General features: G+C 45.0%; 1 protein-coding gene and 1 pseudogene across 1 annotated transcript; one reads left to right on the forward strand and one right to left on the reverse strand.

Moving 5' to 3' along the window:
• Window positions 1-1,673: 1,673 nt before the first annotated feature.
• Window positions 1,674-2,859, reverse strand: LOC134732537 (uncharacterized). The gene has a single exon (XM_063618477.1). The coding sequence runs from the start codon at window positions 2,694-2,696 to the stop codon at window positions 1,674-1,676; it is 1,023 nt and encodes a 340-aa protein (XP_063474547.1). The 5' UTR covers window positions 2,697-2,859.
• Window positions 2,860-14,421: 11,562 nt separating this feature from the next.
• On the forward strand, window positions 14,422-16,053 carry LOC129463707 (asparagine synthetase [glutamine-hydrolyzing]-like; annotated as a pseudogene).
• Window positions 16,054-21,175: the final 5,122 nt, after the last annotated feature.

Genomic DNA, 21,175 nt, shown 5'->3' on the forward strand with positions numbered 1-21,175 from the left:
GCCTGGCTATCTCGCTGTATCCGGGGATCCATAGTCGGCAAAAGCCGATAATCCCAAGGAACCCCCGCAACTGTTTTAATGTCTTAGGGCAAGGATAAGCCAGTATAGGCTGTATTCATTCCTTGATGAGGGCCCTGGTCCCTTTCGCTAAGATTAGGCCTAGATATTTAACCTGCTATAGGCAAAGCTGGGCCTTTGACCTAGACACCTTGTACCCTTGATTAGCTAGAAAGTTCAAGAGATCTAGAGCAGCCTGCTGGCACAAGGCTTCCGAACCGGTAGCCAAAAGTAAATCATCCACATATTGAAGGACCAGAGTGCCTGGACTTGAGAAGTGGCCTAGATCTTGGGCTAGGGCCTGACCAAACAGATGAGGGCTATCCCTAAACCCTTGGGGCAAGACCGTCCACATAAGTTGGGTTGTGTGGTCTGTGGGATCCTCGAAGGCAAAGAGGAACTGGGAATCAGAGTGCAGGGGAATACAGAAGAAGGCATCCTTGAGGTCCAGAACCATGAACCATTCTGCTTCCTCTGGTATTTGAGAGAGCAGGGTATAGGGGTTGGGTACAACTGGATATAGTGGAATTACTGCCGCATTAATGAGTCTAAGATCTTGCACTAGTCTCCACTGACCGTTCAGTTTTTGTACTCCTAGAATTGGGGTGTTGCAGGGACTGCTGCATTTCCTCACTAAGCTTTGAGCTTTCAAATGTTTAACAATATTCTGTAATCCTTTATGAGCTTCAGGCCTTAAGGGATATTGCCTTTGATAAGGAAAAGTGATAGGATCTTTTAACCTGATTTGGACTGGGCAGGCATTTTTTGCCCTTCCCAATTGTCCTTCCAAGCCCAGACTTCAGGGTTGAGTCCCTCCTCAAGTAGGGGACAATAAATGGGTAACTTGTTCCCCATATTCATGTGGATAATAGCTCCAGCCTTGGCTAATATATCCCTCTCTAATAAGGGTGGGGACTTTCAGGCATAACAACAAAGGCATGTGAAAAAAGCAAAGTCTCCCAATTACAACTGAGAAGGTGGGAGAAATACCTGGCTACAGGCTGTCCCAGGATTCCTCGGATGGTAATGGACCTTGAGGATAGTTGTCCAGGACAAGAGATTAACACTGAGAAGGCCGCGCCAGTGTCCAGGAGGAAGTCAATTTCCTGGCCCTCAATAGTGAAACATACCCGGGGTTCAGTGAGGGTGATGACATGAGCTGGCACTTGCCCCAGGCACCCTCAGTCCTGTTGTTGGATCATCTGGTTGGGGGCTTCTGACCCAGGGAACCTTCATCCTCTAGGGCAGCGCACCTTCCAGTGATTGCCTCAGCATAGTGGACATGGATGAGGGGCAGCTTGTTTCTCATTGGACAATCTTTTTTAAAGTGTCCTAGTAAACCACACTGATAACAAGCCCTACCAGGTGATTGGCCTGCTCCATTTTCTGTCCCCTCTGAACCACCAAGGTTTGTTTGTCTGAGGGCCATGACTAAGCCTGTGACCTTTCTCTGATCTTGCTTTTCCTTTTGGGCCTGTTCCTCTTGGTCCCTATTATAGAACACCGAGGTTGCCAGGTTTAATAATGCCTCTAGATTTTGTTCAGGACCCTGGCTTGCTTTTGGAGCTTTCTCCTGATATCTGTGGCTGATTGGGTAACAAACTTATCTTTTAGAATCAATTGACCTCCAGTGATTTGGGTGACAGGGGAGTATATTTTCTTAAGGCCTCTCCTAGCCACTCGAGGAAGGCAGAAGGATTGTCTTCCTTTCCCTGAGTTATGGTGGACGTCATTGAATAATTCATGGGCTTTTTTCTAATTCTCCTTAGTCCTTTTAGAACACAGGTCAACAGATGTTTACAACTCCAGTCCCCATGATCTGAGTCAAGGTCCCAGTGGGAATCCATAATGGGGATGGCTTGCTGACCAGTAGGGAATTTGTCCCTTTCTTCAGCTGTCATTCTATCATTTACTTGACTAAGATACCAGGTATCTCCAAACTCTCGGGCTGCAGCTAAAGCCGCATTCTTTTCATGAAAGGCCAGGGTTTGATCTAACAGTAGCATGACATCTCTCCAAGTGAGGCTGAAGGTTTGCCCTAGACCTTGTAGGACATCTATGTACCTATCAGGATCATCTGAAAACTTCCCCAGGTCTGCCTTGATCTCCTTTAAATCAGAGAGGGAGAAGGGGACATGTACCTGGGTTGGGCCAAATTCCCCTCCCCCTACAGCTTGAAGGGGATATAACCGATAGCCTGGGGGGTTTTGTGGTCCTTTGGAGATGTCTTTGCTTATTTCCTTCTGGGCAGGGGAGATTAGAGGAGGATTATCATTAATAGGAAGGGGAGCTATAGGGAGGCTAGGATGTGGGGGTAAGCTGAGAGGTCCTCCTGTGGGATGTAAATTGCAAGCTTTGCATAGTTGTGTATTCTCCCTCAATGAAAAGAAAGGTTGGACATAAGGTATTTCACTCCATTTGCCTTCCCTCTTACAGAAAAGGTCAAGCTGCAGGATAGTATTGTAATTTGTACTTCCCTCAGGTGGCCATTTTTCCCCATCAGAGAGAGAATATTGGGGCCAAGCCATAGTGCAGAGAAAAATGAGCCACCTCTTTTTCAGGGTTTGTGGGTCAAATTGGTCCCAATGGCTTAGGATGCATTTCAAGGGTGAGCCTGTTGATGCCTGAGTGTTTCCCATCTGAAAGAAAAAACCGCCCACGGTTTTGGTTTGTTTTGTTTCTCCCCCTGTCCAAGAACCCACAACAGTCCCTGGACTCTACTGATCAGAATAGTTGTGCTCACCAACACAGCAGCAGAAACAACCCCTGCCCAAGAACCTGCAACAGTCCCTGGACCCTGCTGATCGGAAAAGTTGCGCTCACCGACGCAGCAGCAGAAACACTAGTTTTCCTCCCAGACCACATGGAGGACCAAGGAAGGTCCGATTTAATGGTCCTTACCAACACATTCTCAAAAACCTGCACACTTGCCTGTCCTCCTAGACCACAAGGAGGACCGAGCAAGAAAAATCGAATTTAGTGGCCCTTACCAACGCATTCTCAAAAACCTGTTAGTGTCCTAAGCATTCTCGTGTTAGTACTGGGACTTTACCTCTGTCCTATAAAGATGTTATGCCCCAAAAATGAAGTGGAGGGCCATACCCTGAGGGAGGGAAGGGATCTCCAGGGTTGGAAGAGTGACACCTTTTGTTCTCACTTATGTGAATAGGAAGGATACAATTTCCGAGGCTCCCCATATCCTAGCTTCAGGAATAGCTTTTGCTAGGCCTGTTAGTCTGAGGAGGGATCCTAAAATTCCAGGTAGTCCCCACTATGACGGGGCTTTGGGCAAAAATTATGTCTTTCTGATTGGTGTGCCCGGGTGCCTAAAGAAGGTAACAGAGTCCTGGAGTTTATACTAGAAATTATAGGAGAAACTAGAAGAGCACCAGAGACAGGTAACAATTTTTAGAACCTGGACTAGCCTTGCAGAAGAGAGGCGAGAGGAAGTTTTTCTGGCAGGCATTAGGACCCCGGGGGCAAGGGTCAGGATAGATAGGATAGATGGGCGAGTCTCCCTTGGGCGATATGCCTTTGAGAATTCCGCTCATGGCCGCAGGGTCAACCAACTTGTTGTTGGGACCCCAGAGCTGCATGGATTTCCCTTCTGTCGACACTTGGCTCAGCCCAGAAGTACAGGAAAAGCGGAAGCTGGTTCTAGGCAAACCAATGGTCCCAACTCGGAAGAGCTGAGGGTTGTTAGAGACCCCCTTCCCAGAAAGCCTGACACCCGTGTCTTTAGTCTGGCGGCCGCAGTAGTCACTTTTAACTGGCCGACAGGTGGCTGGTATTTAGCCCCCGAATTCTAAGGAAAGATAGGACAGAATAGCAAGCAAAAGGGGTCCAATGGTCTCACCACTCGGCAATAGGCGAAGGTCTCACCACTCGGCGACAGGTGAAGGTCTCTTCATGGTCGCCAAAATGTGTCCAGAATTGGTGGGTTCTTGGTCTCACTGAATTCAAGAATGAAGCCGCGGACGCTCACGGTGAGTGTTACAGTTCTTAAAGGCAGCGTGTCCGGAGTTTGTTCCTTCTGATGTTCAGATGTGTTCAGAGTTTCTTCCTTCTGGTGGGTTCGTGGTCTCGCTGGCCCAGGAGTGAAGCTGTGGACCTTCACGGTGAGTGTTACAGCTCTTAAGGTGGCACGTCTGGAGTTGTTCTTTCCTCCCAGTGGGCTCATGGTCTCACTGGCTTCAGGAGTGAAGCTGCAGACCTTCTCTGTGAGTGTTACAGCTCATAAAGGCAGTGTGGACCCAAAGAGTGAGCAGTAGCAAGATTTATTGCAAAGAGCGAAAGAACAAAGCTTCCACAGTGTGGAAGGGGACCCGAGCAGGTTGCAATTGCTGGCTCGGGCAGCCTGCTTTTATTCTCTTATCTGGCCCTAACCACATCCTGCTGATTGGTAGAGCCAAGTGGGCTGTTTTGACACGGCGCTGATTGGTGTGTTTACAATCCCTGAGCTAGACACAAAGGTTCTCCACATCCCCACCAGATTAGCTAGATACAATGTGTCAACACAAAGGTTCTCCAAGTCCCCACCGGAGTAGCTAGATACAGAATGTTGATTGGTGCATTCACAAACCCTGAGCTAGACACAGGGTGCTGATTAGTGTGTTTACAAACCTTGAGCTAGATACAGAGTGCCGATTGGTGTATTTACAATCCCTGAGCTAAACATAAAGGTTCTCCACGTCCCCACCAGACTCAGGAGCCCAGCTGGCTTCACCCAGTGGATCCCGCACTGGGGCTGCAGGTGGAGCTGCCTGCCAGTCCCGCACCGTGCGCCCACACTCCTCAGCTCTTGGGTGGTCGATGGAACTGGGCACTGTGGAGCAGGGGGCGGTGCTCATCAGGGAGGCTTGGGCTGCACAGGAGCCCATGGAGCGGGTGGGAGGCTCAGGCATGGCGGGCTGCAGGTCCCAAGCCCTGCCTTGCGGGAAGGCAGCTAAAGCCCAGTGAGAAATCGAGCACAGCGCCGGTGGGCCGGCACTGCTAGGGGACCCAGTACACCCTCTGCAGCTGCTGGCCCGGGTGCTAAGCCCCTAGTTGCTGGGGGCCGGCAGGGCCAGCAGGCTGCTCCGAGTGTGGGGCTGCCAAGCCCACGCCCACCCGGAACTCCAGCTGGCCCACAAGCGCCGAGTGCAGCCCTAGTTCCCGCTCACGCCTCTCCCTCCACACCTCCCTGCAAGCTGAGGGAGCCAGCTCCGGCCTTGGCCAGCCCAGAAAGGGGCTCCCACAGTGCAGCGGTGGGCTGAAGGGCTCCTCAAGTGCCGCCAAAGTGGGAGCCGAGGCAGAGGAGGAGTGGAGAGCGAGCGAGGGCTGTGAGGACTGCCAGCACGCTGTCACCTCTCATTTTTACTTTTCTCAGCATTCCACAAGTTACTTCCTCCTTCGTTTGTTCTCCTCTGCCTTTGCCTCTTTTAAAAGTTCTAAGTTGCTAGCCAATCAGGACAAATATAGAATGTGAGGTCCCATTCCAGCCAATGGAAAGCGGACACAGCAGTAGGGTGGGCACCTCAGGTTATGAATGACCCTGTCTCCTTTGTTCGGTGTACTCTCATGGCAAAACTGCTGGCGAGTGTACCCTTTCTGCAGAAAGTAAAAATGGCCTTGCTGAGGAAATTAAATTTATGTTCAAGTGCTATTTATTTACGGCACTGAGGAACAAGCATTTCTAACAGCTTGAACCCAGGAGGCGGAGGTTGCAGTGAGCTGAGAGCACGCCACTGCACCCCAGCCTGGATGACAGAGTGAGACTCTGTCTCAAAAAAAAAAAGAATAGTATTTATCCAGTGAATAACAACCTAGGCATATAAGTATGTGGCAAGCATTCCTTCTCAAAGAATTCAACAGTGGAGGACACCCAGGGCAGTGACTGGCAAACTTTCTCTAAAGGGACAGATTTTCAGGCTTGGAGCACCACAGACGTCTGTTGCATGTTTTTTGTTTTTTGTTTTTTTTTTTTTTGAGACAGAGTCTCGCTGTCTCCCAGGCTGGAGTGCAGTGGTACCATCTCGGCTCACTGCAAGCTCCACCTCCCAGATTCACACCATTCTCCTGCCTCAGCCTCCCGAGTAGCTGGGACTACAGGTGCCCACCACCACACCCAGCTAATTTTTTGTATTTTTAGTAGAGACGGGGTTCCACTGTGTTAGCCAGAATGGTCTCAATCTCCTGACCTCGTGATCCACCCGCCTTGGCCTCCCATAGTGCTGGGATTACAGGCATGAGCCACTGCACCAGGCCGTTTGTTTGTTCTTCAGCAACACTTTAATCATGTAAAAAAAAAAAAAAATTGTAGTTTTGCAGGCCTTATAAAAACAGAGGACTGGCCAGATTTGGCCAAGGGTTACTCTGCTCTGGAGTAACACTATGCTAAGTGTAATCCTGGAAACAGTGCCAATCTGCCAACTCTCTGTGATAATTCTGTGATTAAATAACAACGTCTATCTTCTGAGTATTTCTTAGGGCTATAATAACAGTGCCTATCTGATTCTGTGATTAAATAGGGACATCTATCTTCTGAGTATTTCTTAGGGCTATAATAAGAGAAATGCTACCCTCAGTTTCTGTAGTTATTCCAGCAAGGACCCACAACCAACACTTTGAGGTTTGATACTGGCCCGCAAAAACACTTGCATCATGCTGCCATCAAAGACGTGTGTCACGTTTTATGGGCATCCACCATCATCTGAAAACCTTTCTCATGTTGGGAAATTTCCCATGTGATGAGTTCTTCCAAAGACAGGGCCAGAAATTTGCTTTGTCCTCCTTACTTGGAGTTTGGGTGCAGGCAGATGACCTAGCTGCAGTCGTAGCTGTGTCTGAAAGAGACCTTGATTCAAGAGAGCAATGTGGTGAAGCAGTCGCAACACAGAATCCATTTCCTTGTGAGGGTAGCAGTAGAGACTTCCAGCTGTTAGGAGCGCCAATGACAGAGGTTCTGTCATCAAGTACCCACTGCAGTGTCCATGCCAAACCCTGATGACAGTGAGGTCTTTGCTGTGGGCTTGGAGGAGCAATGGGGTATTTTTTCCTGGCTGTGTAACTTACAGATTGATTCTTAGGCCCTTCGAAGATCTTGTGCGTTAATGTTCTTAATTTATTTATTTTTGAGACAGGGTCTTGCTCTGTCACCCATGCTGGAGTGCAGTGGCACGATCTTGGCTCACCGCACCCTCGACCTCCCGGACTCAAGTGATCCTCCCACTTCGGCCCCCCAAGTAGCTGGGACTACAGGCATGCACCAACATGCCTGACTAATTTTTGTAATTTTTGTAGAGACAGGTTTCGCCATATTGGCCAGGCTGGTCTCCAACTGCTGGACTCAAGCAATCCACTGGCCTCAGCCTCCCAAAGTACTGGCATTACAGGCACGAGCCACTACACCCAGCTGAGTCAATGTTCTTTAATAAATTTCATTCATATTTAAACTACCTAGATTCCTCTTGTTTGCTGATACAGATGCCTACAAATGAATGATATTAGCTTGCTACCCCAAATTATAAATGGTAGACATTTATTATTACTAATTACCAGAGAGCTCTCTTCATTCAATAAGAATTTATCAGGCCAGGCGCGGTGGCTCACACCTGTAATCCCAGCACTTGGGGGGCTGAGGTGGGTGGATCACCTGAGGTCAGGAGTTCAAGACCAGCCTGACCAACATGGTGAAACCCCGTCTCTACTAAAAATACAAAATTAGCAGGGCGTGGTGGCATATGCCTGTAATCCCAGCTACTCGGGAGGGTGAAGCAGGAGAATCACTTGAACCCAGGAGGCAGAGGTTGCAGTGACCCAAGACCACGCCATTGCACTCCAGCCCGGGCAACAAAAGCGAAACTCCATCTCAAAAAAAAAAAAGACCAGGCACGGTGGCTCACACTTGTAATCCCAGCACTTTGGGAGGCCGAGGCAGTTAGATCACGAGGTCAGGAGATTGAGACCAATCTGGCTAACACAGTGAAACCCCGTCTCTACTAAAAATACAAAAAAATTAGCCGGGCGTGGTACCTGGCACCTGTAGTCCCAGCTACTCTGGAGGCTGAAGCAGGACAATGGCATGAATCCAGGAGGCGTGGCTCGCAGTGAGCCGAGATCACACCACTGCACTCCAGCCTAGGCGACAGAGCGAGACTCTGTCTCAGAAAAAAAAAAAAAAAAAAAGAATTTGTTGAGTTCTTTTGTTTCAGTTAGTGTAATAGAAATACAAAGGTGTGGTCCCTTTTCTCAAAGAGTTTAAAATTCATCCTAAGGGGCCGGGCACGGTGGCTCACACTTGTAATCCCAGCACTTTGGGAGGCCGAGGCGGGTGGATCACGAGGTCAGGAGATCGAGACCACGGTGAAACCCCATCTCTACTAAAAAATACAAAAAAAAATTAGCCGGGCGTGGTGGCGGGCACCTGTAGTCCCAGCTACTCGGAGAGGCTGAGGCAGGAGAATGGCATGAACCCGGGAGGCGAAGCTTGCTGCAGTGAGCCGAGATTGCGCCACTGCACTCCAGCCTGGGCGACAGAGCAAGACTCCGTCTCAAAAAATAATAATAATAATAATAAAATAAAATAAAATTCATCCTAAGAGTCCGAAGTAGCATCCTGAACACAAATTTTAAGCATCAAGTTGTGCACCACTCTACGTAAGCCCACTTCTAAACAGCCTATGGAATGCCTGCCATGCCCATAACTTTTTCTCAGTATAGCAGCCACAGGAGATTCCTTAAGCTTTAAGTAGCCATTCTTTGTGTCAAGTAACCTTCTCATCCTGGCAACAATTTATTGGCCCAAGAATTTGAACTCAACAATCATGGAAGATCTTGAGGAAATTCTTGAATATGGTTGAGTCCCCTGGCATCTCTGTGTAACATTTCTTCTCAGAGAAACAATTCAGGTAGTAGTTTATGAACACTGATCTTGAGAAAATATGCCAAGATTCCCCTAACTCATATCTGCATTGAGAGAACAAGTAACATTTGTCAATACTGTTATTTAGGAAAGTTTATCCTTAATCTACACTTATTAGAAAGAGTAAGCAAGCAAAAGAATAAACTTGATTGTTTGTATCCTAAAAGATTAAAAGAGCTACAAATAGTCTATTTCTGGCTCAGATGAAAAGGAGGAGTAGGCTGGGCATGGTGGCTTACACCTGAAATCCCAGCACTTTGGAAGTCCAAGGTGGGCAGATCACCTGAGGTCAGGAGTTTGAGAGCAGCCTGGCCAACATGGTGAAAACCCATCTCTACTAAAAATACAAAAATTAGCCAGGTGTAGTGGCACATGCCTGTAATCCCAGCTACTCAGGAGTCTGAGGCACAAGAATCGCTTGAACCTGGGAGCCAGGGAGGCAGAGGTTGCAGTGAGCCTAGATCGCGCCACTGTACTCCAGCCTGGGTGACAGAGTGAGATTCTTGTCTCAAAAAAAAAAAAAAAGCCGGGCGCGGTGGCTCATGCCTGTAATCCCAGCTCTTTGGGAGGCCACGGCAGGTGGATCACCTGAGGTCAGGAGTTCAAGACCAGCCTGGCCAACATGGTGAAACCCTGTCTCTACTAAAATACAAAAATTAGCCAGGCATGTTGTCGGGTGCCCGTAATCCCAACTACTCAGGAGGCTGAGATAGGAGAATCGCTTGAACCCGGGAGACGGTGGTTGCAGTGAGCTGAGATCACGCCACTGCACTCCAGCCTGGGTGGCTGAGCGAGGCTCAGTCTCAAAAATAAATAAATAAATAAATAAATAAATAAGGAATAGACAAAATACTAATTATTAATGTTTATTGAATGCTTACTCTGTTCCAGAAACTGGCCGTTCTAAGTGACCTGAATGTATTCTTAATCCTCACAATTCTGTAAGATGGATACTATTATTATCCCCTCTTACAGATGAGCTGGTTAAACAATTTGCTGAAGGGGAACAGCTAGTAAGTGACAGGGCAGGGATGATGAACCTAGGTAGTGGGCGTTCAGAGCGCATATACTCCACTATGCTAAACCACCTCTCTTCAGGTGGCTGCAATTGCAGCTTTCAATATTTTTTCTCAAAAAAAAAAAAAAACGAGGTTAGAATGGAAAAGTGTCAGGAATTAATGGAGCTCATTGGTAGGTACACAGTTATTACATTATTCTATGTTTCTCTGTATATTTCAATCACAATATTAACACAAATTAAGTAAAAATAAAAATTATGCTGTTTAGCAGCAACAAAATAATCAGTATGTACATGTGAGTCAGGAAAACTTTTACAGAATAGGAAACACTTGTGCTGGATCTTAAAAAGTAGTCAAAAGAGGTCGGGCGCGGTGGCTCACGCTTGTAATCCCAGCACTTTGGGAGGCCGAGGTGGGCGGATCACGAGGTCAGGAGATCCAGACCACGGTGAAACCCCGTCTCTACTAAAAATACAAAAAAAATTAGCTGGGCGTTGTGGCAGGCGCCTGTAGTCCCAGCTACTCAGAGAGGCAGGAGAATGGCGTGAACCCGGGAGGCGGAGATTGCAGTGAGCCGAGACTGCGCCACTGCACTCCAGCCTGGGCGACAGAGCGAGACTCTGTCTCAAAAAAAAAAACAAAAAACCTTTTTTTTTTTTTCAGACTGTTTCTGTTGCCCAGGCTGGAGTGCAGTGGTGTGATCTCCATTCACTGCAACCTCTGCCTCTGAGGTTCAAGAGATTCTCCTGCCTCAGCCTCCCAAGTAGATAGGACTACAGCCACCCGCCACCACGCCCGGATAATCTTTGTATTTTTAGTACAGACAGGGTTTCACTGTTTTGGCCAGGCTGGTCTCAAACTCCTGACCTCAAGTGATCCACCTGCCTCAACCTCCCAAAGTGCAGGGATTACAGGCGTGAGCCACCACACCCAGCCTCTTGAACAGTAAAATCTTTTATACTTAAACAGCTTTATTGAGATATATTATATACACACACACACACACACACACACACACACACACACACACACACACACAAATTGATTTAGATATAGGTATAGATTTTTTTTTTTTAGATGGAGTCTCAGTCTGTCTCCCAGGCTGGAGTGCAGTGGCATGATCTCAACTCACTGCAACCTCTGCCTCCCGGGTTCAAGCAGTTCTCCTGCCTCAGCCTCCTGAGTAGCTGGGACTACAGGCATGTGCCACCATGGCTGGCTAATTTTTGTATTTTTAGTAGAGACGGGTTTCACCATGTTGGTCACGCTGGTCTTGAACTCCTCATCTCGTGATCCGCCCGCCTGGACCTCCCAAAGTGCTGGGATTACAGGCATGAGTCACTGTGCCCAGCTTATTGAGATATACATACCATTAAGTTCATCCATTTAAAGTATACAATTCAATGGTTATTAGTATATTTATGGAGCTATGCAACCATTGCTATAGTATAATTTTGGAACATTTTCAACATTCCACAAAGAAACCCCTTACCTCTCAGTACTCATCTCCATTCCTGGCCCTCGCCCCTACCCTACCCAGCCCTATGTGACCACCAGTCTACTCTATCTCTATAGATTTGTCTATTCTGGACATTTCATATAAATGGTATCATACAATATGTAGACTTTTGTGAATGACTCTTTCACTTAGCATAATATTTTGGAGGTTCTTCCATGTATCATGCATCAATACTCTTCTTTTTTTTTTTACTTATTTATGATGGAAATTAGCTATTTTGTATAATTTAAACTACAAATATTTTCTCCCAGTTTTTCATCTCTTTTGATTTTGTTTATGATGTTTTTGCCAAGCAAAAGTCTATCCATGTATCAGCCGGGTGTGGTGGCTCATGCCTGTAATCCCAGCACTTTGGGAGGCCAAGGGGGGCAGATCACCTGAGGTCGGAGTTTAAGACCAGCCTGGACAACATGGCGAAACCCTGTCTCTACTAAAAATACAAAAATTAGCCGGCACGGTGGTGGGCGCCTGTAATCCCAGCTATTCAAGAGGTTGAGGCAGGAGAATCGCTTGAACCCGGAAGGAAGAGGTTGCAGTGAGCCAAGACTGTACCACTGCACTCCAGCCTCCATCTCAAAAAAAAGTCTATGCATATATATATGTTTGTGCATATATAGATAGATACAGCTGTAGATATAAATGGATAGATTTGAATTTATCAATCTTTCTCCATGGCTTCTGGAATTTTAGTTATAATTAGGAAGGCTTTCCTTTGTCCAGATTACAAAGAAACTCATATATGTTTTCTTCTTGAACCTGTTATGTTTTCATTTTTTTGTGCATTGAAATAAGGGATCTGTTTGAAGTACATTCTGATGTAAATTTTTTTTTTTTAGACGGAATTTCGCCATTGTCACCCCGGCTGGAGTGCAATGGCGCGAGCTAGGCTCACTGCAACCTTCACCTCCTGGCTTCAGGTGATTCTCCTGCCTCAGCCTCCCAAGTAGCTGGGATTACAGGCATGAGCCCCTGGGCCTGGTCCTAATGTAAATTAGGGACATAAACACTCCAGTTGTGCTAATGTCATTATTTAAATGTGAATCTTTTCTGGCCTGGCGTGGTGGCTCATGCCTGTAATCTCAGCACTTTGGGAAGCCAAGGCGGGCAAATCACTTGAGGTCAGGAGTTCAAGACCAGCCTGGCCAATATGGTGAAACCCGTCTGTACTAAAAATACAAAAAATTTGCCAGGCATGGTGGCACGCACCTGTATTCCCAGCTGCTTGGGAGGCTGAGGTGGGAGAACCACTTGAACCCGGGAGGCGGAGGTTGCAGTGAGCCGAGATTGTGCTATTGCACTCCAGCCTGGGCAACAGAGCGAGACTCCATTTCAAAAAATTAAAAAATAAAAAAGTTAATCTTTTCCCTAATAATGTAAGATCCCACCTTTGTCATATGCTAAATTTCCCTGTGTACTTCATAACTATTCCTACTGGTTTGAATGTCTAGGCAGGAACAAACACCACACTGTTTTAATCATCAAATCTTTATAATAAGTTTTAATATGTGGTAAGACCAGTCCCCTTTTATTGCTCTTGCTTTTGAAGATGTTCATAAGTATTCTTGCTTATTTATTTTTCCATATGAAGTGTAGGATCCCGTGCCAGGAAAAAAATTTGCTGGCATTTTTATTGGGATTACATTAAATTTATATATGAACCTGGAGAGACTTTATTACATTGATTGGTTCTATTCAGAACAAGGAATGTGTTTCTATTTTTGTTCAATCCTACTTTTGTGATTTTTCAGGACTATTTCAAAATGTTTCTCATACAGGCTTCATGTGTAATCTTTTAAACTACAGTGAGTGATCCTATCCTCTGTGAAACTAGGTCAACTGAATATCACCAGTCATAGCTACTCTTCTCTTTGAGGAGAGGTGAGGAAGGGGGCTGATCATGCCTCAGCCTCTCAAAGTACTGGGATTACAGGAGTGAGCCACCATGCCCAGCACAAACATCTACATTCTATTTGCCCTGATTCTTGTTCTCTTCACTGATGATTTTGCATATAAACATATGCATATTACTGGCTATGATATTATGTAGTACTCATTGAAACACTCTTTAGGAAGCTTTATTGTACAATACGGTGAAGCATAATGCAGGATGGGAAATAGCTTGGAGGGTGAATTTGGGGATACAGTATACAATAGGATTCTGGAGTTAAATTGTTTTTTGACTCAATTCAGAGACTTCTGATGGGCACACCTCATCTCCCCAGTGAGGTGATTCTAGGAGTCAAAGGAGAAACAATGACCTTCAGGCGAAGAGTCTCACAAAGGCAAACACAGGATTTCCCTGATACCCATCAGGGCACTTTCCCATATGAGATAGCTGCACTCAGGCTTACTCCAGGCTTTACTTTAAAACCTACTAGAATAATAGTAGGAAAAACAAGGAAGAATGGGTGAAAGGAAACAGCCTATTTATTTCCTCAAATCCTTTCAGCTTGGCTTCACCTTAGAGAACAATGAGGCTTATTAAATAGGGCCAGCAGCAATCTTGCGTAATTGTTCAGCCATCTTCTCTGTTGACTCCTCAGCCTATTCTGCGACCCTCAAGTTACCCACAGCTTGGCTAAAATAAAAGACTTCTTCTTGCAGGTTTCTCATGCTTCGAATCTTTCTTAGTACACTTGTTCCCTCTTGAAATGTACCAGAACATCCACACAACAGGGTATTATATACCTGTAAAAAGGAATGCAGAAAATCTCTGCATATAACTATGCAGTGATTTCCAGGATATATTGTTCAGAGAAAAAAAAATCGTGGTAAAGAAAAATGTGTACAGTTGCTACTATTTATCTAAGAAAAAAGGAATAGAGATATATACAGAGATGCTTGTACTGAAAGTAAACAATGGAAACAGTCCACAGCCCTGGCCTCTGCGCACATACCCACAGAGCCTGCAGCTCCACTGTACCATGTGTGGCATTTGAGCCCTCTTTGGCAGCAATGATAGCCTCTCTGGTCAGCATCCGAGTGCTATGAAGATCACACACAGGGGCCCAGATGCATTTCATCCTGAGAATGTCAATGTATACATCAGCTGCTGCTTTGGATTTCACCAGTTGGTTGTAGTTGACCAGCTGTTTGGAATCCAGCCAATTCAAGTGAGGAAATATCTTTATTTGTGGCTCTGTTGCATGGTGAAATTTACAACCTCGAGAAGGTATAATACCATTTTGAATTTGATTACAAGGCCAGAGTGGATGGTGAGATAATCCTTCATCTTTATGACAAAGGAGGGACTGGGCAGAAAATGTGTATGTTGGGTTGAGTGTTTGCATTTATTTTATTAATACTGTCAATAAGAAAGTATTCCTGGGCAGAGACACCTACCTAGAGAGTCAGCACTGTAGAGATTAACCTCTGCATGCCCTCTATAACAATGTGGAGAAACAGTTTTAAGATAGAAACTGTGAAGAGCAACCTCTGGATTCCTTTTGACAGTGCTATTAAGAAGTGACTGATGACAGAGAAAAGGCTTGGATTCCAGCTTCGTTGCTGCCACTCTGTTGATGCAACCGAAAGAGGCCCAAGTGTAAGACACTCTCTAGACATTTGCCATTGGCATGGAAAACAGTCCCAATGTACTGGCTGCTAGAAAGGTGGAAAATCATATTGAAAGTGAACACCACTCTGAGGAAGGCATTCAGGTCCTGGATGAAGTAATATTTTCCTTAGAAATTTAAGACATAATGCCGGGCGCGGTGGTTCACGCTTGTAATCCCAGCACTTTGGGAGGCCGAGGCGGGTGGATCACGAGGTCAGGAGATCGAGACCACGGTGAAACCCCGTCTCTACTAAAAATACAAAAAAAAAATTAGCCGGGCGTGGTGGCGGGCACCTGTAGTCCCAGCTACTCGGAAAGGCTGAGGCAGGAGAATGGCATGAACCCGGGAGGCGGAGCTTGCAATGAGCCGAGATTGCACCACTGCACTCCAGCCTGGGCGACAGAGCGAGACTCCATCTCAAAAAAAAAAAAAAAAAAGAAATTTAAGACATAACAATAGTTCACACTTCAGTAGATAGGTATTTAATTTCCCAGTACATTTGGAAGAACACAGATAGCATAGTGATCTTCTCTAGAGAAGGTTCGGATGAAATTTCACAGGGTTACATATATTTTTACAAGACTCCTCCTCAGGAAAAAGCCAAGAAACAGAGTGAGGGGCTTCTGAAGGACTCTTGTTTGATATAGTGTGTGCAGATTGAAGTGCTGCTGCCTGTGACCTTGAACTGAGAGTCTAATTCCTGGATCATCTGTTTTCTTCTTATTGCCTCTGGCACCAGAAATAAGAATTCTGAAGACTGGGATAGGAAAACATCTCCTGATAAAGATATTTGAGTACTATACCTGATACCTAAAGAAATTCTCTGGCCAAAAGAAGCCTTCAGTGATGGGATAACTTAAGAATTTCTGTTTTAGGGTTTTATAGGAATATACTGAACATCAGGTTGATGATATAATGATGGCAACTGCAACACAAAAATTTTCCTTCAGTATTCTTAAAACTAAATAAGGCTATTACAGCAATCTACAAATTCAATGAAATTCTCATCAAAATACCACCATCATTCTTCATAGAACTAGGAAAAAAACAACTCTAAAATTCATGTGGAACCAAAAAAGAGCCCGCACAGCTAAAGCAAGACTAAGCAAAAAGAACAAATCTGGAGGCATCACATTACCTGATTTCAAACTATACTATGATGCCACAGTCACCAAAACAGCATGATATTGGTATAAATATAGGCACATAGACCAATGGAACAGAATAGAGAACCCAGAAATAAACCCAAATACTTACAGCCAAATCACCTTTGACAAACCAAACAAAAACATAAAGCAGAGAAGGGACACCCTATTCAACAAATGGTGCTGGGAGAATTGGCAATCCACACATAGGAGAATGAAACTGGATTCTCATCTCTCACTTCACACAAAAATCAACTCAAGATGGATCAAGGACTTAAATCTAAGACCTGAAACTATAAAAATTCTACAAGATAACATCAGAAAAACCCTTCTAGACATTGGCTTGGGCAAGGAGTTCATGACCAATAACCCAAAAGGAAATACAGTAAAAACAAAGAAAAATAGGTGGGACTTAATTAAACTAAAGAGCTTTTGTACGGCAAAAGGAACCATCTGCAAAGTAAGCAGACAACCCATAGAGTGGGAGAAAATCTTCACAATCTATATATCCGACAAAGGAATAATATCCAGAATCCACACGAACTCAAACAAATTAGCAAGAAAAAGACAAACAATCCCATCAAAAAGTGGGCTAAGGACATGAATAGACAATTCTCAAAAGAGGATATACAAATGGCCAACAAACATGAAAAAATGCTCAACATCACCAATGATCAGGGAAATGGAAATCAACACCACAATGCGATACTACCTTATTCCCACAAGAATGGCCATAATCAAAAAATCATAAAATAATAGATGTTGGCATGGATGTGGTGAAAAGGGAACACTTCTACACTGCTGGTGGGAATGTAAACCAGTACGACCACTATGGAAAACAGTGTAGAGATTCCTTAAAGAACTAAAAGTAGAATTATCATTTGATCCAGCAACCCCATTACTGAGGAAAAGAAGTCATTATATGAAAAAGATACTTGCACACACATTTATAGCAGCACAATTCACAATTGCAAAAATGTGGAACCAGACCAAATACCCATCATTCAACAAGTGGATAAAGAAACTGTGATATGTGGCCGGGTGCAGTGGCTCACACCTGTAATGCCAACACTTTGGGAGGCCAACGCGGGTGGATCACCTGAGGTTGGGAGTTCGAGACCAGATTGACCAACATTAAGAAACCCCATCTCTACTAAAAATACAAAAAATTAGCCAGGCATGGTGGCACATGCCTATAATCCCAACTACTCAGGAGGCTGAAACAGGAGAATCGCTTTAACCCAGGAGGCGGAGGTTGCAGTGAGCCGAGATTGCGCCATTGCACTCCAGCCTGGGCAACAACAGAGAAACTCCATCTCAAAGAAAGAAAAGAAACTGTGATATATATGTCACATCATACATATATATGATGGAATACTACTCAGCCATAAAAAAGAATGAATTAATGGCATTCACAGCAACCTGGTTGGGATTGGAGACTATGATTCTAAGTAAAGTAACTCAGGATTGGAAAACCAAACATCGTATGTTCTCACACATAAGTGGGAGCTAAGCTATGAGGATGCAAAGGCAGAAGAATTATACAATAAACTTTGAAGGTTCGGGGAAAGTGTGGGGAGGGGGTGAGGGATAAAAGACTACAAATTGGGTTCTGTAGATACTGCTCGGGTGATGGGTGCACCAAAATCTCACAAATCACCACTAAAGAACGTACTTACGTAACCAAACACCACCTGCTCCCCAAAAACCTACAGAAACAAAAAATTTTTTAGAAAAATAAAGCATTGATTAAAGGCAAAAATAAATAAATTAGCCCACCTAAAAAAGAAAGACATGCTCACAGTTATTTACTGCAGGATGTTTATATCAGAAAAGTATGGAAATACACAGAAACAATACAAATGTCCTTTAGTAAGGAACTGGTTGTATAATTATAAAGCCACATGTTGGCGTACTGTGCCACTGTAAGCAGAAATTAAGCCAGGGATGGTGGTGTGGGCCTGTAGACCCAGCCAGGAGTTGGAGACTGTGCTGTGCCATGATCATGCCTGTGAAAAGACAATGTACTCCATCCTGGACAACACAGCCAGACCAACCCCACATCAAAAAAGACAGAAAGAGAAAGGAAGAGAGAAAGAGAGAAAGGAAGGAAAGAAGGAGAACGAAAAGAAAGGAAAAGAAAACAGAGAGAGAAAGAAAGAAATTACAACTATCACTATTTATTATCATGAAGCAATCTCCATAGAAGGATGAATGCATCGTGTTTTATTGTTGTTGTTTTGGTTTGGTTTAATTTTATTTTTTTAACCATGAGATCCCTTTATTGAACATATTGTTTTTGTCAGTTTTATTGAGTGAATTTTTATGGGAATCTTGATAGGTCCTCCAAGAAATTGCCATAAAGCCTTATTCAAGCCAGTCCAGCTTTCAGAACAAGTAGATTCCTGGAATAAGGAGTGAAGACCGTATTTATAGCTTAAATTTTTATATCCTAACTCTTTTTTTTTTTTTTTTGAGACAAAGTCTCGCTCTTGTCCCCCAGGCTGGAGTGCAATGGCTCACTGCAACCTCTGCCTCCTGGATTAAAGCGATTCTCCTGCCTCAGCCTCCCGAGTAGCTGGGATTACAGGCATCTGCCACCACACTCAGATACTTTTTGTATTTTTAGTAGAGACAAGGTTTTACCATGTTGGCCAGGCTGGTCTCGAACTCCTGACCTCAGGTGATCTGCCTGCCTCGGCCTCCCAAAGTGCTGGGATTACAGGTGTGAGCCACCGCACCCGGCCTTTTATATTCCAATTGTGATCGGAGAGCATTTTTGTCGGGGTTTGTATTTAGAAGTTTTTCTGGAAGGATATTACAAAGGATACAGATGAAGAGACGTATAGAGCAAGGTAGGTGGGAAGGGACATGGGGCTTCCATGCCCTCTCCAGGGTGCACTACCTTCCAGGAAATTCCCTGTGCTCAGCTATCTGGAAACTCCTGAATCATATTTTTAATTTTCTTTTTTTTTTTTTTTTTTTTGAGACGGAGTCTTGCTCTGTCCCCCAGGCTGGAGTGCAGTGGCGCATCTCGGCTCACTGCAAGCTCCGCCTCCCGGGCTCACGCCATTCTCCTGCCTCAGCCTCCCGAGTAGCTGGGACTACAGGCGCCCACCAACACGCCCGGCTAATTTTTTTGTATTTTTTAGTAGAGACGGGGTTTCACCGTGTTAGCCAGGATGGTCTCGATCTCCTGACCTCGTGATCCGCCCGCCTCGGCCTCCCAAAGTGCTGGGATTACAGGCTTGAGCCACCGCGCCCGACCTTTAATTTTCTTTATTTTGTAATGCCTTGACATCTTGAGGGCGTTGCTGGCCAGGGAGAGACTACCTCTCCCAGGGCTAGTTAATTCCTAGAGGTAGCAAATGGCTCCCCTGTAAACTCCCTTCCTTCCTTCCTTCCTTCCTTCCTTCCTTCCTTCCTTCCTTCCTTCCTTCCTCCCTCCCTCCCTCCCTTCCTCCTTCCCTCCCCTCCTTTTTCCTTCCTTTTTCTTTCCTTTCTCTCTCTCTCTCTTTCTCTTTTCTCTCTGCCTCTCTCTTTATCTTTTCTCTCTGCCTCTCTCTTTATCTTTCTCTCTTTCTGACAGAGTTCACCCTTGTTGCCTAAGAGTGCAGTGGCACGACCTCAGCTCACTGCAACTTCCGCCTCCTAGATTCAAGCGATTTCTCCTGCCTGAGCCTCCTAAATAGCTGGGATTACAGGCCGGTTAATTTTGTATTTTTAGTAGAGATGGGGTTTCACTATGTTGGTCAGGCTGGGCTCAAATCCCTGACCTCAGGTGATCCACCCACCTCGGCCTCCCAAATTGCTGGGATTACGGGCTACAGCCATCCACCCTGCAGACTCACCTTTCTTATGCAAACCAACATGCCTGTAATCCCAGCACTTTGGGCGGCCGGGGTGGGGGCATCATGAGGTCAGGTGATCAAGACCGTCTTAGCTAACATGGTGAAACCCTGTCTCTACTAAAAATACAAAAAATTAGCCGGGCATGGTAGCACACGCCTGTAGTCCTAGCTACTTGGGAAGCTGAGGCAGGAGAATCTCTTGAACCCGGAAGGTGGAGGTTGCAGTGAGCCAAGATCGCACCACTGCACTCCAGCCTGGGCTGCAGAGCTAGACTCCATCTCAAAAAAAAAAAAAAAAAAAGAAAAGCCGTCAGGAGATCAAGACCATCCTGGGCAAATAGTGAAGCCCCATCTCTACTAAAAATACAAAAATTAGCTGCGCCTGGTGGCACGTGCCTTTGTCCCAGCTATTCGGGAGGCTGAGGCAGGAGAATCGTTTGAACCCGGGAGGCACAGGTTGCAGTGAGCCGAGACTGCGCCACTGCACTCTAGGCTGGAGTTCGAGACTGTCTCAAAAAAAAAAAAAAAAGGCTTCTTTCAATGGCATTGTTCTGTCTGTATCATCACTCAGTCACCTCTATAAATTAAAACCCAGGTACAATTAAAACAAATAATAACTCATAAAATATTTTTAAGTAGTTAATTATGGGAGAGGGAAAGAATAAGGTGAGGGTGGCTAGAATAGAAGGTAGACTTCATTGAAATAACTTGTTTCAGAGATTTGAGTTTGGAAGCAAGTACACATTTCATATAATCATTAAGTAAAGTTGAATTTTAAGGGGAAATTCCCCCAAATAAAATCAAACAAATAGTACTTAATGCATATCCAGTTGTGGCATAATCACACATAAAAACCATTCCAAATGACTTCGTAACAGAAAATTTTCACTGCACATCAATAAAGGGAAATATCCTAAAGATTAAAAATTGCAAAAAATAAACGCTTAAGCTGATTTCAATAATCATATTATTAGCAGCAGTATTTGTATTATTATTCTGAGACTGCTGTGTGCACATTTTGGAATGCAAATGAATAATTTTGTGAGATATCAATTCCATTATTCCTATAATCTTGAATTTAGCTTGTAAATATTTGTATTAGTCCGCTATATACCTAATTATGCT

The sequence above is a fragment of the Symphalangus syndactylus genome, chromosome 15, assembly GCF_028878055.3.
Source record: "Symphalangus syndactylus isolate Jambi chromosome 15, NHGRI_mSymSyn1-v2.1_pri, whole genome shotgun sequence".
In the NCBI taxonomy this organism is placed as follows: Eukaryota; Metazoa; Chordata; class Mammalia; order Primates; family Hylobatidae; genus Symphalangus; species Symphalangus syndactylus.